Raw genomic sequence first — 16864 nt, 5'->3', positions numbered from 1 at the left:
AGGACTCGGTAGTCGCCTGTCACCTGGGGCGGCTCTCGCTCCGCCCCCTGCGCTTCCCATTGGTTGGAGAGGCCGCACGTAAGGAGCACGAGGAGAGGGAGGAGCCTTGGGGGTTGTTTTTTATTTTTTTTGCTCCGCAGGCAGACCCTACTGTTCGGTGGTGGCCGCAAGCGTGAAGGGCTGGGGTGCAGCGCTCTGGTAGGTGGGCGCAGCAGTTCGCCGCTGCCCGCCTGAGCTGCACGGCCCCGCCTTCTGCCTTTTCTTCCTGTGGCGGGAACTGTTGGCTGCGGAAACAGTCGGGTCCCTCCGGGTAGGTCTTGCCCACAGGTCTCCGCAGGTAAGTGGCCGCGCGGGTCCTTCAGTTGAGGGGCTGCGGCTTCTGCCAGCTCGGATGGGGGTTCAGCCGGGCGGCTCTCCCCCAGCAAGGGCCGCGCCACCGAGTTCTGGAGTTTGGCTTAGAAGGGCCCTCACGCGGATCCTTCCGAGGGGCGCTTTGCTTTCTTCTTCTTCCCCCTGCGTAAAAGCAGCAAGAACAACCTGAGCCCTTTGTGGGGAGACAGGTTGGAATGAGACGGGTGAAATGAATTTTAAGCAAAATTCTAACTTGGAAAATGTCTCTTAAAAGAAGAGGGGCATTAGGATGAGATGGAGGTCCAAGCGAGAAATGAGTAGGGGGAATGTGGGTCTTTGAAAGTTAGAATTTGGAAAGAGGCTCTGGGCATAAGGTTAGGGAAAAAAAAGGCAGAAACAGAACTGTAAGTCATTGACGAATGTACTGTCTAGGAAGAAGTAGAATAGTTTGTACTCCTTAAATTCCACATGTATTTTTTTCAAGCCTTAGTCCTGTTTTCGGTGGATGGTGGCGCTATTCTTGGGCCTCAGAGAGGCACGAAACAAATGCTATATTATGTTATCGCTGCAAATAAGTGAGGGAACTTCTAGCCTATTTTGGACTGACATGACATTGCTGACTTTTTTTTTTCTTTCTTGTGTTTGGTAATAAAATGAGCAAAGTGGCGCAAAATGATGAGACAGTAATTTGTGTTTTCCTTGGAATGCGTGGCACCTCACAGATTCAATATCCCTGTGAAAGACACTGCTGCATATACTGGTGCCACCAAGACTCTGCCTGCCCCTAACTCACCACACTTTGTCCTAATGCTTCATGCAAGAAGAGTGTTGCTACCTTCTTCCTGAGCTACGTGATCTTCAGAGTGCTTTAAAGACTGTTTTGTAATACAGATTCTGGGCATCCAGATACCAGACACTGGTGTGTTTTGGATTCTTTATAGGACAGACCGAGAGAGATGTTGAGGCCTGGCACAGTTACATGGATCCCTCAGAGGAAGGATTCAGCTGAGCAGGGTGTTCATTGCAGTCTAGAGTAGGTACGACCTCCTGAAAGAAATTAATAGGTCTAATCCTGCATCCACACTCAAGAGAAGGATCTTGTGTCTATTGGAATTTTTAAGATTCATCTCGTGATACTTACAAGAATGGTTAGGGCAGTACACAGTTCTTTTTGCAAGGCGACAGAGTGCTTATGGCAGCGGTGAGTTAAAGTGAGTTAAGAAGTTATGTGCTTAAGAACATAAATTAAGCATGAACTCAGAGTTCTGTGATTTTAGGCATTCATCACAATCAGGGGAACCTCCTGTTCCCTGATATGCCTTTATTTGCATCTTTGATAATGATAAGGGACATCATTTCAGTCCACGAATAGACTTTGACCATGAAAGTCTTTTTGTCCTATATTGTCTACTCAAAGTTATAGTAAACAACATCTGGATAGTACCCATACTAGTTTTAGTATGAAATAGTTTTCTGGCATTTTTTGTTCCAGAGCAAGTCCAGATAGCTGTCTCTTTTCTCCTTTTTTGGGGTGTGCATGATGGCCATGCAGTTGGGGCAGATAGAGGATTTTGCCCTAGCTGCCTTGAAGGGGCTCTGAAGAGAGAGCCTGTTGAGTCCTTTTTGGCCTCCACTGAGTCTTAACTGATAAACTGTGATGAGGTTTAATCAACATTTTATTTGAGGCTGGTTCAGTGAGCAGGTTTTCTCTAGTAGCAGCATTAAACTGTAAGCTAATTTTTGCCAGAACAGTCTTACAGGAAATTTGTAAGCGTTATATGCTCCATTTGTTGCAAAATATAAAATGTGTCTTTTCCAGAGAATGATGCCCACAGATCTTGGTATAATTTAATGTTTACCGTTGTTAATTTCCTCTTTTTCTTGAGGGAGAAAACCATTAGTTTTATTGTTAATCATAAGGGATATTTGAGTCTATAAAGGAGAAACTAACCAAAGTCTTCTAGAAAAGCTTGCTGCTTGATATTCTAAAATTTGAAAGTGTTCAAATGCACAGTGGTTGAGTATTGTTGTTCTAGAAGGGTATGTTACTCTACCACAATGGTTTTCCAAACTTTTTTTTTTTTTTTTTTTTACTAGGCAAAGAACTTTATTAATCTTGTTTCAAACTTTATTCCCAGGCTTCTTCAGCTTAATTAGCTGCAAAGAATGAATTGTGTATAAGCAAAAACTGAAAAGAGCTGCAGTGTCCAAGGGGCTTGGGCTTAAAAATATTAGCGATCTAAATTTTATCAGATCCATGAACAAAATTTTTAAAAAGCAGTCATAATATAAAGTAGCAGCTCCCAGTAACTTCTTCAAGTTTTATCTTCTTCAGAAGCTGACTCAATTCAGTTTGCTTCATTCTTGGAAGCTTCATCAAAATTCTCCACAAGATCTGGAACTTCATCATCATCATCCTCTCCGGTAGCAAGTGGTGCCTTTCCATCCACAGATTGTTTGGGCAGAGCTTCAGCCAGCCTTCTTAAACTAGTCAGACTGTCTGCACCAAGCTGGTTTAAGATACTGGGTAGCATTTCTGTCAGCTGCTTTGTCTCAGCATGGCCTGTAATGGTGAAAGTGTTCGCCGCCAGGGATGCCTGAACTTTAGGGTTGTTAAAGTGGATCACTGTTCCTTGGTTTGTGAACATATTCACTTCCTCAATACCAGAAATATCGTTCACCCCTAACTTCTTTAAGGAGAACTGAAGTTTTTTATCATCTGCTGTAGCTGTTCTATGAACCACCTTCTTCTTTCGGCGAGCAGTTCCTTTCCCACCAATGCGCACTCGTGCTTGCAGTTTGGCGAGTTTCTCCTGGTTCATGATAGTCTCTTTCATCTTGTTGGAGCGGAAATGGGACCGCGCGGGGGACTAGGGTTGGTGCTCAGGAGGTCTCCGGTGGACCAGCTGAAATTAGGCGCACACACGCGGGGACGCAAGATGGCCTCCAAACATTTAAAAGCACAACTGTTTGCCAGTATTATTATGAATAGGACCCAGTCCCAAAGTGGGAAGAGTCACTCACCAGCTGCTCCAGCTGTGGAACACGTGAAGACAGGTCCTCCCTCCTCCCCTCCCTGGAAAGGAAATGAGGGGGTTTTTTTTGAAATTTTTCCTTTTTATTGCCCCCTGGAGGCTCTCTCAGTATTCTGGTGCTAAACAAAATTTTGGTGCATTTTAATTGCAAGCTTTAGCCCTTTTCATACTATGGTCTCATTGTTCCATGCTTATAGTATTTGTCACCTTTTTGTATTTGGCCTTAATTGTCACATGTTTTTTCCAACTTTTAAATGACTTGTATTGGCATACTTGTTTAGAGTTTAGAGATGAGGCAAAACTTACTCTCGCATACCAACTCTGATTAATGCTGATGGGAACCTTATACTGATGAGTTGAGGCACCCCTCCAGTCTCAAAGGGTATGAGTCTGCATGTAGTTGGGAGATGTGTATACTATTGGCAAATATGACTTCCATCTTCTTTTGGTATTGACACCTGTTGTGGTTATAGTCCGTTGTACTTTAAAGAGTTCTCTTCTCTTTTAGAATTTTTCTTTAGTGAAATTGGGTCAATTTTATGTGAATTCTTTGACATTTCATGCTTTAAAAATCTAGTATACGTATTTATGTTCAAGTCACTCTCCCCTTAGCTATTATTAAGACATTAAGACCAATAAGGCCAGGCTGAGTTATACTGTAAAAACAACCCCCAAACTTCAGAGACTTAAAACAAGTGTTTAATTTATGTTCCTTCTGGGTTAGCTGGGAGCTTTGCCTTATGTTGTCCTCTTTCTGAGACTTGGTTCAACAGAGAAGGCCTCATTTTTTTTTTTTCATTTTTTAAAAATGTTTATTCATTTTTGAGAGACAGAGACAGAGTGGAAGCTGTGTTGGGGCAGAGAGAGAGAGAGGGAGATGCAGAATCCAAAGCAGGCTCCAGGCTCTGAGCTGTCAGCACAGAGCCCAATGCGGGGCTTGAACTCATAAACCATGAGATCTTGATCAGAGTGGAAGTTGAATGATTAACTGACGGAGCCACCCAGACCGCCCCGTATATATTGACTCTTAAAAGCTCCCAGAAGTTACAAAAGTTACTGTACATTTCATTGACCAATTCACGTCACTACCTATATCAAGGAAGTGGGGAAGTACAATTTTAACATGTATAGAGAACTAGAAAGATTTGACCAGGCCACCATTTTTGTCAGCAGATATTCTCCTTCTTACATGTAGTTCATCTTTGGCCCTTCCCAGTGGACATAGCCCCCAAATCCCATCCAGTCTCTGTACCAAGTTCAACAGTCTGGGATCTCTAAGTAATGCCCAGTAGTGTTAATCTCTTCTCAGTCAGGACATTATAAATTATCTGTCTCCCACCCCCAGTTGGATACATAGGATAGTGTAGGGACAAATAACTATAATACATGTGCCAATTTGGAGAGGGGAAGAATGGAAGACATACACCAGACTTTAGACTATAGCAACCTTGAAATATCACTGGGCACATAGTGCTAGGGCTCTTGTTCTGTTCACTGTGTTCTTTAGCTCAGCGCTTCTCAAGGTATTATGAATGACCAGTTTTTTAAAATTCCAATTTACTTTGAATGTTTGTTAAATACAATAAAAATGAATTGTAAGAAAAATAAAATGAAAACACCTATCACATGACAAAAAATTTTTAGATTCATAAAACACAAAACTACTGTGTAAAAAGGACTATAAAAGCTTTTTGACATTTATACTCAATTTCTTTGTTTATCTCAGTATTGCAGACCAGTGACGAATATTTCGTATTCTGGCACATGCCCTAGGGCATAGCTCTCCACGGTCCTTGGCTTTACTCTGCAAGAGGTCCTTCCATTTTTATTATCTTCGGCCACACCTGAAGTTGGCTTTGGAGAGCATGGCCCCTTTCCATGGCTGAGCACCTTGTTAGCTTGCTTTCTGACGATAGAAGGGAGTGGGCTAAAGGACTGTGTAAGCATTAACCAGCTAGTCTCTTGGATGGCAGTGGTTCTTTGAGTACCTTTCTTTGAATAGCTTATTAAACATAACTAACAGCAACTATCACACAGTGCTCATCTGCTGACTACCAGCCTCTTTTCTTAGGGCCTTAAAAAAGTTCATTAGCCACACAAGCCTGGGTACATGCTCATTATAAATTCATTAAGTATGTGTCACCTCCAAATTCTTATAGTGACACTTTCATCAAATGTTTTGTCTCTCCTTACTGTGGATTGCCAAGCTCCAGTCTCTGATAAAAGTTTCCTTGATTAGGCCCTGAACAGTCCTTGCTCCTTGGCCTCTGAGCCAGTGTTTTGGAGTTCTTGCTCTAGTTTGTATACAAGTGAAGATAAACTAGATTATGCTGCGGTAACGACCCCTCAAATCTCAGTAGCTTAAGGCAATAAGGTTGATTTCCCCCTATGGCACATCGCTTGTTGCATGTCAGTGAGGGTTCTCTGTGTTGTGCTCATTCTGGGACTCATGCTGAGGAAGAGCCACCAATTGAGCATTTTTAATGACTGTGATAGAAGAAAATAAATCCTGCCCTATCACACATGAACTGTTAAACTGTTGCCTGAAAGAGACATGAACTTTTGTTTACATTTATTGGCCAGAATAAGTTACACAGTGGCCATATTTAACCCACTGGAGGTGGGAAGTGCCGGAAGTTAAGCATATTCCCATCTTCCACAGGAGAACTGGAACTGTTTACCCTGTACCAGTAAACTACTACACCAAGGTTCCAAGGTCACATTTCTCCCAAAGCATTCATCTCTTTCTTGATATTTAGATTTTGAATCATTAGTATTGTTTTCTATTCCAGTTTCTACCTACTGGAGGAAAAGAGTCACTGAGTTCCTTTTGTATCTTTTCTTTTACTCTGTTCTTGCAGGTCTTCTCATTCCCCACCCTTTCATATTCTTTGGGTAAATACCCAATAGTGCTTACTGGATCATAGGGTAGTTCTATTTTAAATTTTTTGATGAACTTCCATACTGTTTTCTATAGTGGCACACCAGTTTGCATTCCCACTAACAGTACATGAGGGTTCCTTTTTCTCCTCATCCTGCCCATAGTTGTTTTTTGCGCTTTTGATTTTAGCCATTCTGACAGGTGCAAGATTGTGGTGTTGATTTGCATTTGCCTGATGATGAGTAATGTTGAGCATATTTTCATGTGTCTGTTGGCCATCTGTATATCATCTTTGGAGAAATGTCTGTTCATGTCTTCTCATTTTTAAACTGCATTACTTGGGGGTGGTTTTGTTTGTTTGTTTGGTTTTTGGTGTGAGTTGTATAACGTCTTTATATATTTTGGATACTAACCCTTTCTCAGATATGTCATTTGCAAATCTTCTCCCATTCAGTAGATTGTCTTTTAGTTTTGTTAGTTGTTTCCTTTGGTGTGCAGAGCTTTTTATTTTGATATAGTTTAAATAGTATGACTTTAGCTTTTCAATAAAAATAAAAAGGTATTTAAGGAGTCACATGGTTTTGTATAAGACTTTGAACGTCCCCTTGGTGTTTTCCCTCTTCAATTTCTTATTCCTTAGAAGCTATTATTTCAATTGTTCCCCCTATTTCTTTTGGCATTGATCTTCCTATTTCCAATAAACTTGGATTTTGGTTTTGTGAAAGTGAAGACTTAGCTCTCCTTTATTTCTTTTCCCATACCGTGTGTTCCCTTACTTTCTATCTTCCCATCCTCTGAACTGTGGTTGTCATAGATTTGATTAAATCACTACTCAGTGTTTATCTTATTAAGACCACATAAACTCTATTTCTGGTTGACCTGTGCAGTATTCTCTGCTTTAAGTTACTAAGTAATCAAATTTATGAAAGATGGAAAAATTGCAAAGGTCATAGTTACTAATGAATTCCTATCCCTGAAAATATGTATGTAAGGACAATCACCAACATTTCTAATTGACCAAATGTGTAGTATTTTCACATCAATAATTTCATTTTTCCAATGAGATAGATGTGGGAAAGTATTCTAGCATTGAATGTGCAGTTAGACCTTTTACTGCTACAAAGTTCATTCTAGGGGAAAAGAATAATGTTAACCCTACTGTCCAATTTAGTGTTAAAATAACTGAATTATAACCACAAGCCCAGGAAAAATTATATTTATTCTTGACTCGTTCAAATGTACTTTTATTTAAAAGGTTTATTTTAAATTGGGTTTTAGTTATTTCACATAGTAACATATATAGTTATTCCCTTAGCCTCAGGATACATGCATTTCCTTTCCACCGATGAAGAAAATATTGGATGACCTATTTAAACCATCCTCATTAATATAAAGTGGCTTTAAAATAAACTGACTTAAAATGGCTAAAATGTGTTATCAATGTTAATGTCAAGGATACCCCTTCTTTAAAATTACTTTTTTATGTAACTCTCACAGTCCTCATTCCTCATTCTACTTGAATTTTTGAACTCTTGGCTCATTATAAAATATTGATGGCCACTTTATTCACTGATAGAAATTAGCTCTAATGAAAAGAATGTTAAGAAGTAATTAGTAATTAGCTCCTTTTTTAGGAATACCTGCTTTTTTTCTGTTTTTAAAAAAAGCCCTCCTGTTTTCTTTTCTTAATGTTTTTAATTTATTTCTGAGAGAGAGAGAGAGAGTGAGCAGGGGAGGGTCAGAGAGAGAGAGGGAGACACAGAATCTGAAGCAGACTCCAGGCTCTGAGCTAGCTGTCAGCACAGAGCCTGATGCAGGGCTTGAACCCACGAACCGTGAGATCATGACCTGAGCTGAAGTTGGATGTTTAACCGACTGAACCACACAGGCACCCCTAAAAATATCTGCTTTTTAAGCAAAGGTGTTATATGGTTAGTGATCATACTGAGAGCAGAATAAGTATCTAATTTAGTACAATTTTCTCTAAATTTTCATTCTTTTCTTTTTTTCTGAGAGAGACACAGCATGAGAAGGGGAGGGTCAGAGAGAGAGGGGGAGTCACAGAATCGGAAACAGGCTCCAGGCTCTGAGCTAGCCATCAGCACAGAGGCTGACCTGGGGCTCGAACCCACGAACCGTGAGATCATGACCTGAGCTGAAGTTGGATGTTTAACCGACTGAACCACACAGGCACCCCTAAAAATATCTGCTTTTTAAGCAAAGGTGTTATATGGTTAGTGATCATACTGAGAGCAGAATAAGTATCTAATTTAGTACAATTTTCTCTAAATTTTCATTCTTTTCTTTTTTTCTGAGAGAGACACAGCATGAGAAGGGGAGGGTCAGAGAGAGAGGGGGAGTCACAGAATCGGAAACAGGCTCCAGGCTCTGAGCTAGCCATCAGCACAGAGGCTGACCTGGGGCTCGAACCCACGAACCGTGAGATCATGACTTGAGCCGAAGTCGGACGCTTAACCGACTGAGCCACCCAGGCACCCCTGTAAATTTTCATTCTTTTATTATTTTATTCTTTACTGAAAAAGTCTACCCCTCTCATTATGAATAATTTTTAGCTATTTTTTTCTGCCTCTTGTTTTGAGATAGTGATCTTTTGTTTGAAAGGTAGGTGTTTTATTTGAAATAAAAAGAAAATTAGAAATCTCACCTATACCTGTGGGTGTATCCCTGCCTTCTGGAAGTATGATATTTTTATATTAATTTTCCTAAACTGTCTTCTTTTAGAACTTAGATATTATAGATCGTCAGTAGAAAACTTCTAGAAAGAAGAAACTGTTTGAGAGAAATTTGAAAGTGATAAAATGGAAGACAAAGAATTGGCAACAGATGCAGAGGACAGCATGGAAGTAAGTGCAGCATGGAAGAAGAGAGGAGGGTTTTAAAATAAGTCTGAGTTCAGAAGGTAGAGTTGAATTAAAACATGGGTTGAAAAAGATACTTAAATGTCTAAGCTGTATAAGTAAGTCTAAGTCAATGTATTTAAAAAAGTGTATTTATGGGGTGCCTGGGTGGCTCAGTTGGTAAGCATCTGACTTTGGCTCAGGTCATGGTCTCACGGTTTGTGAGCTTAAGCCCTGCATTGGGCTCTGTGCTGATGGTTCAAGCCTGGAGCCTGTCAGATACTCCCTCTGTCAGATACAGTGTCTCCCTCGCTCTCTCTCTCTCTGCCTCCCTCCCTCTTATGCTCTTTCTCGAAAATAAATAAACATTATAAAATTATTTTAAAAAATAACTGTATTTAGAAGGAATGTTCTTAAATAGTTTTTTTTTAATGTTTGTTTATTTTTGAGAGAGAGCATGCACGCATGCTCATAAGTGGGGGGAGGGGAAGAGAGAGAGTGAGACAGGTTTTGAAGCAGGCTCCATACTGATAGCTGCTAGCCCGATGTGGCTCCAACTCACAAACCCCAAGATCATGAGCTGAGCTGAAGTCAGTCGCTCTACCAACTGAGCCACCCAGCTGCTCCTTAAATAGTTTTAAGAGCTATCTTCCAGGAAATTTAAAGCAAAAAGAATGTAAACATAGTAGATGTAGGTTTTGGATATCTCCCTTCCATGGTAATGGTATTAAATAACTATTTGAGTATTCATTGTAAATCTACTTTGGGTAGAGAAAAATGAAATGCCCAATTAAAACAAGGATTGGATAAGGTTTGAGAATTAGTTTTAGAACCCTTAAAAATGATAGCTTAACATACTCTAGTAAAGATCTATTAAACTTAAAATATTTCATATTACAGTTTCTTGATTTTTTTGTAAGTATCCAAAATCAATAGTATTATCAAATCAATATCATTATAGGTCATCCCTCTCAAATGTTTACTAGAAGGAAATAAGAAAGTACTTGCAAAATCAAATATAAGTAATGCCTTATATTATTCTTTTTGCAGATTTTACTTCATTCATTTGTGTAACAAATTTATTCAGCAAAACTTTGTTGAACACCTGCCCTTGCTAGGTATTGTCCTACGCAACAGAACACAGCAGTGAACAAAACAGACAAAAATCTCCTGCCCATGCACAACTATAGCTGATGATGTGTTCCAGTTACAATATATACAGAGTTGGCATCTCTTTTGTCATAATGTGCATTTTTTATAAGTCAGCAGTAGACTCTCTATCAGAACTGAGCCCTCAGAAATACTTCAGTACACTGCAGCCAGGAAAAGCCTCCTTAGCTTATTTTTGTCAAGCTGGTAAGTATTTTTTATATTCTAACATGATTTTTGTGATGTTTCTATTGCTGTTTAATCAGTAGTATTAGTGGGAATTTATTGTCAGGATAAGTATCATGTATAAAGCTGTTAGTAAAATATGTCTGCCTGAGTTTAAATCCTGATTGTGCCAGTTGACCTTCTGTGTGATTATGGTCGAATCACTTAGCCTCTCTCTGTTTTTGTTGTCATCCATAATGAGGAAATAATACTTTATAAATTTATTGTGAGGATTAAATGACTTCATTCATGTGACTAATCCATGGTAAATACTAGTTAAGAGTTAGCTATAGGTGGAGTAACACTTGAATTTCATGAGTCCTTTAAAAAAACTTTTTTTATAATGTTTATTTATTTTTGGGAGAGAGAGACAGAATATGAGTGGGGGAGAGGCATAGCAGAGAGAGAGGGAGACATGGAATCTGAAGCAGGCTCCAGGCTCTGAGCTGTCAGCAAGACCCCAATGTGGAGCTCAAGCCCACAAACTGCAAGATCATGACCTGAGCCGAAGTCAGATGAGCCACCCAGGCACCCCTCAGCTAGTCATTTCTGATAGTATACTTTTTGATATTTTTAGCAAGTGAATATTTTTAAAGTATCTTAAAATTTTAAGTGAAGCATTAATAATGCTTTTATTTAATACTCTGCTTTAGTGTACCATTAATTATACTGATTAACCATTGTAAGTACTGAACATACCTAAAAATAGTAATGGCCTCAAGTGTTTATGTCTTAAAATATACTATTCTTGAAATTAGTAAGTGAAATTAATCCACATTTCTGTTGGCTCTCTTAAATTGTGATTTGGAAATGGTATTTTAAAATCATTTTGAAAGTTTTGTGCAGGGGCTCCCGGGTGGCTCAGTTAGTTAAGCGTCTGACTTAGGTTCAGGTCATGATCTCTCAGTTTGTGAGTTCAAGCCCCACATTGGGCTCTGTGCTGACAGCTCAGAGCCTGGACCCTGCTTGAGATTCTGTGTCTCCCTCTCTCTCTGCTCCTCCCCTGCTTGTTTGCTTACTCCCCAGAAAAAAAAAAAAAAAAGTTTTATGCATGTGTACCTGTGTGTTGTATATATAGAAACTTGGAAAAATAATGCCAAATGTTAGTTTTGAATTAAACATTTATTTATTTTTATTTTAGAAAATTTTAAAATTCACTTACAAAATTAAAATCATCATAAAAACATTAGAAATAAGAATAATGAAGCGATAAGAAATAAGGGTATAAAATTATATAACCAGGTATGTTTACTTGATTATTGGTTGTATTGTATATATTTGTTGGGCAAACGAATCCATTTCTTCTTCAGTTTGCAGCTTTGGGCCTCAATTTTAAAAATTCATCTTTCCTAAGGAGCGAGCCATAAAACATTCATAGAACATTTCTTATTTTAGATTCTCCAAGAACTTCCATATTTCTTGAAGAACTGAATGAGGCTGTTAAACCTCTCCAGGATTTTGGAATTTCAGTTGCAAAGGTAGAAAGATATTTTTTGTTACTAAATTATTAGTACAAACATTTTATAATTGTGCGACTTAATGCTGAGTATCTAAAAATACTTATGTTTCACATCTTTTTCCAAACTGAAAAAATAATTTTTTTCTACCTTTTTTTCATAAGAAAAAACAGAAGCACAGAAAGATACTTCTAGACTATTGTGTAAATTAGCACATGTAGATGAAGAAAAAAAGCTGTTCAAAATTCTTTAGCTTAGAACTTCATTTGTTTTGTAAACTGTTTCATTGGGGGTATAGTTCAGTTTTCAGTGCTATAGTTAGGCTTTTTTGTTTTGTTTGCCTGACAAATACAGTAGATTTCCACATTCAACTATTTATTAAATTTCTGTTAGCACAAACTGAAGTACCAAAATTGAAGTATTTTTCTTTTCCTATTCTTCTAAGTCTTTATAATTGCCTTTGTTGCAGTTTTTCCTTTATTTTTAGAACAAAGTCAAAACAAGCTGACTTGAAATGACATGTTTAATTTTTTTCTCAAAAAATGTTCAAACTTGCCATGGAGTATTATGGAAAATTTCCAAATGCATCAGGGATTAGATAGCTATACGGGCTTTTCATTTACTTTAATCTTAGAATTTGTACCTCAGAAAGTTGAATGATTAATAACCCAGTGATTATTAAATTCTCTCAGATTAGTGTCTACCTGACTTTCTGTGTACATTTATTCTTTCTTAGTTCATTAGCCTTCTGCCTCTGAGAGACTGCTGCTGACCTATTTGGTCCCTGCAGCTTGAGTTCGCAGGGCAGGAAGCATAGAAAGGTTAACTAACCTTGCCTATTAAAGCGAAACTCTTCCCTCTATCCACGGAACACTTCTGACACCAAATGTGTGAGTTTTCTAACCAGTCACTTATGATGGTGACCACCCATGTAGCCCAGGTCTCACAGGTTAAGTAAGGGCTTGGTCCTGTAAGATTGTCCTCTGCTTCAGATGCCAGTCAGAGGTAGAGGCTTCCCAGGTTGTCTACAACTTCTGTCTGACTTGGCTATAAATTGTGGGCTCTCATAACCCCCTCCTTGCTTGTCCTATAATTTGCTATAATGGCTCTCAGGACTCAGGAAAGCGCTTTGTGTACTATTACTGGTTTATTATACATGACAGACTCTGGAGCAGCCAAATGTAAGAGATGCATGTGGCAGGGTCTGGAAGCCTTGAGCGCAGGAGCTTATGGCCTCTTGCAGTGTGGGGTGTTCCACCTTCCATTACTTAGATGTGTCCACCAGCCTGGAAGCTTTCAAGCCCTGCCGTTTCGGGTTTTTATGGAGGTTCCATTATGTGGGCATGATTGATTAAATCATTGGCTGCTGGTGATTGGCTTCATCTCTAGCCCAGGGGATGGGAGATGGGGCAGAAAGTTCAGTCTTCTAACCATGTCTTTGTCTTTTTGGTGAGCAGCCCCCATCTTGAAGCTATCTAGGGGCCCCCCAGTGATCAGTCTTTTAGCGTGCAAAAAGATACTCCAGGAGTTTCCAAGCCTCTTAGAAGCTCTTCTGTAAGGAACTGTTAAAGAGCACTTGTTAAAGAGCAAGTGTAAGAACAAAAGATACTCCTGTCCAAGGGTTTTAGGAATGTGTGAGGAACCAGAGGCAAAGACCAATTCTCTATTTCTATGTCACTGCTAACTACTTTCAAAAGATCTTTTCTTAATTCTATATGTAACTTTGTTAAACTTTCAACAGCTGATTATACTCTTGAATGATGATGGTGCTCACCTTTGAGGAGCTTTTAATACAATTCTAAAGTTTAGAAATGAAGTGCTAGGTTGGTATGACATTCAAAAGGGATAGTCATGCTATTTATCTAGTAGGTAGTAACTGTATATCTAGTAACTAAAATAGAATACTAAGGTTCATGCCTAGCGTATTGCCGTTATGAACTAACAAAAATGTAAAGTCTTGATTTTACAGTTGAGGATGCTAAGCTATGTGGAAAGAAGACTGGTGAATTAAGTAGCTCACTCTCTGGCAATAATAAATATTAGGTAAATGTTTATGACATTGGAATGAGCTTACTTTATTTAGTGTTTTAGGTAGATATGTGGTGAAGACCCAGTCTATTTCTTTGGAGAGTTTAGGTCCTAAATAGGGGAGATTGAACACAAATCACTTCAGTAACTAGCAGAACATGATCATTGTAATAAGAGATACAGATAAAATGCCACTGAGGTTTAAAGGAAGGGAAGCTCATATCTGATTGCCAGGGCAGAAGGCCATGTATGATATTGGGAAAGACTTTACAAAAAGTAGCATTTTGAGATTGTCTTGAAAAGTCAAGATTTCAGAAGGCAGAGGTAGATGAAGAAAACACTAAAATATAAATGAACTAAATATTCCAGGTAAGACAAAGATTGGCTCGCGGGGTACAATAACCAAACCCAACTATATGCTGTTTAGAAATGCATCTTAAAGTCTTCAGACATCTTCAAAGTATTGAAGGAAGGAAAAAGATGTATCATCAAGTGATGACCAGAAGGAGGCTGGTGTACTCTCTTACTATGTCAAAGTAGATTTTAAAACAAAACCTTTGAATCATCTCTGACTTTTTGTCATAACCAATCCATCATTAAATCTTTAGGTTCTACTATCAAAACTTCCCAAATCTTAGCACTTCCTACCTCCCCACTTTGACCCCCTGTTGCCCAAATCTTCATCACTTCTTATCTGTGAAACTACCATAGCCTTCTAATAATTGGCCTTTCTCTTTCACTCTTGTCCCACTAAATTCTTCTCTGTGCGTAAGTCAGATGTGTCAGGTCACATTGCTACCCCTCCGAAAGGCTTCCTGTTTTAGTTAGGATAAAATCGAAACTTTTCACTCTTGTGGACAGTGGCTTCCTCTCGTATTTCTTTCTCTGCCCCTCCAACCTGCTCAGTTTGTTCCTGACATCTACAGGTCATCTTTTTGTTACCTGAACCTGCTAGATGTGTTATTTCTATAAGACCTTTGCAAGTATTTTTCTCTTCTGCTCAGAACTCCTTTCTTCCATGTATTTATATAACGATATGCATCACTACATTCCTTCAATTCTTTGTGCAAAGGTCACCCCCTCCCCCACCAAGCCTTCCTTGATGACCTATCTAAAATGTCCTGTCACGTACTATCCCTTTACTGTTTTTTTCCTTTGTGGGGCTTAACGCTACATATTAATTAGTTTTTAAAATTGTCTGTCTCTACTTTTAGAATGTAAGTTCTAAAGATAAAGATCTTTATTTGGAACTTAACTGTACCCCCAGTGACTAGAAGAGTGACTAACATATGGTAGGTGTTCATATATATGTTGAACGGATGAATGGAAAAAAAATCTATTGTCCTAATGTCAACCATCCCCTATCTTCTGACTTTAAAAAATTCTTTTTTTAATGTTTATTTATTTTTGAGAGAGAGAAAATGCCAGCAGGAGAGGGGTAGAGGGAGGGGGCACAGAGGATCTGAAGTGGTCTGTATGTTGACAACAGAGAGCCCAGTGTGGGGCTCGAGCTCACAGACTACGAGATCATGACCTGAGCCGAAGTTAGCCGCCCATCTGATTGAGCCACCCAGACCCCCCTTGGTTATGGCAGTATTCTGACTTTTAATTCTAATTTTCTCTATTCCTGGTATTTTTCTGAGTATCAGTTCTCCTTTTGTAGCTTTTGAAAACAAACGTAGCTTGCCTAGTTTCCATTCTGCTTCCTCAAACTCCATTAAAATTAAATTGAATAACACACAAAACAGCCAACTCATTTAAAAAACAAAACAAAAACTTACAAAATTTAAAATGTAATTTTCTTCCAACCTTAGTTTAGTGTAAGTTTTGTTGGTGGCTACCCTTCACCCCATCTAGAAACCTCTTCATTCTCTTTATCTCCTCCCTTCTTCCTCTATCCCATACTGCATACACACGCTCTGTTTTCTCCCTAGTTTTACTTACAGTATTGGTGAGAAATCTCACAAATTTCTTCTATCCTTTTCTGCTTTATTTCAGATACTATTCATCTTTACCCTGTACTGAGGTGATATTCATTTAACTTTTAATTCATTTAATTCCCTTGCCTTCCATTATATCTTCATGTTGCCAACAGGGTTGTCAAGGGCTGTTCGGCTACTTGAGCAGCATCAGTTTGACCCAGGTTCATTCTTTCTGTTGCATCATCCTCAGCAAGGGTTTCTCCTTTAAAGATGCTTCATGGTCCATAATTACTGCTGCCACCTCAGTGTCTTGTCTGTTTGTTGCCAGGAAGAAGTGGGAAAAGTGTAAGTCAGCTCCCTTTAAGAATCTTCTTTATTCTTTAATGCAACCCCGGTGACTTCTCCTAACACTGTTTGGCCATCTCTAGTTGTTGGGGAACCTGGAAAAGTTTTTCATTGGGGTCATTTATATTTAGGGAAGTTATGTTAATAAAACAAAAGGGAAGGATGGAATTTGGGTAAGAAACCAGCAGTGGGGCGCCTGGGTGGCTCAGCTGGTTAAGCATCTGACTCTTGCTTTCGGCTCAGGTCATGATCTTGTGGTTTCTGAGACTGAGTCCCATGTTGGGCCCTGCTCTGGCAGTGAGGGGTCTGCTTGGGATTCTCTTTATCCCTGTCTCTCTCTCTCTCTCTCTCTCTCTGCCTGTCTCTCTAAATAAATAAATAAATAAATAAATAAATAAATAAATAAATAAATATTTTTTTTAAAAAAATAAACAGAAACCAGCAGTATCTGCCATACCTGTGTTCCATCTGCTGAGATGCTTTCATGCTCTCAACTTACCACTTACTTCTGCTTCTTAGCTTTTGCTCATGATTTTTTGTCTTGCCTAAATTGTTTCTTTCTTTTTCTACCTGGTTACCTTATACTTTTTCCATAAGATTGAATTAAATTTAA

The 16864-nt window shown here is 38.9% G+C and overlaps 1 protein-coding gene and 1 pseudogene across 1 annotated transcript in view; one reads left to right on the top strand and one right to left on the bottom strand.

The window, feature by feature from the left end:
* Positions 1-152: 152 nt before the first annotated feature.
* The window catches only part of LOC144235475 (thioredoxin domain-containing protein 16-like), a gene marked incomplete at its 3' end in the record, with an annotated part of 99055 nt that continues 82343 nt past the window's right edge, over positions 153-16864 (top strand). The window contains exons 1-4 of the mRNA XM_077769044.1: positions 153-337; positions 9010-9131; positions 10244-10481; positions 11895-11977. Coding sequence (XP_077625170.1) covers positions 10319-10481; positions 11895-11977 — 246 coding nt within the window. The remainder of the gene's footprint in view (positions 338-9009; positions 9132-10243; positions 10482-11894; positions 11978-16864) is intronic.
* Positions 2458-3289, bottom strand: LOC144235608 (transcription factor BTF3 pseudogene; annotated as a pseudogene).

The sequence above is a fragment of the Crocuta crocuta genome, unplaced genomic scaffold, assembly GCF_008692635.1.
Source record: "Crocuta crocuta isolate KB4526 unplaced genomic scaffold, BGI_CrCroc_1.0 scaffold10, whole genome shotgun sequence".
Taxonomy (NCBI): domain Eukaryota; kingdom Metazoa; phylum Chordata; class Mammalia; order Carnivora; family Hyaenidae; genus Crocuta; species Crocuta crocuta.
Note: the sequence above shows the minus strand (reverse complement) of the source record. Positions and strands in the feature narration are given on the sequence as shown.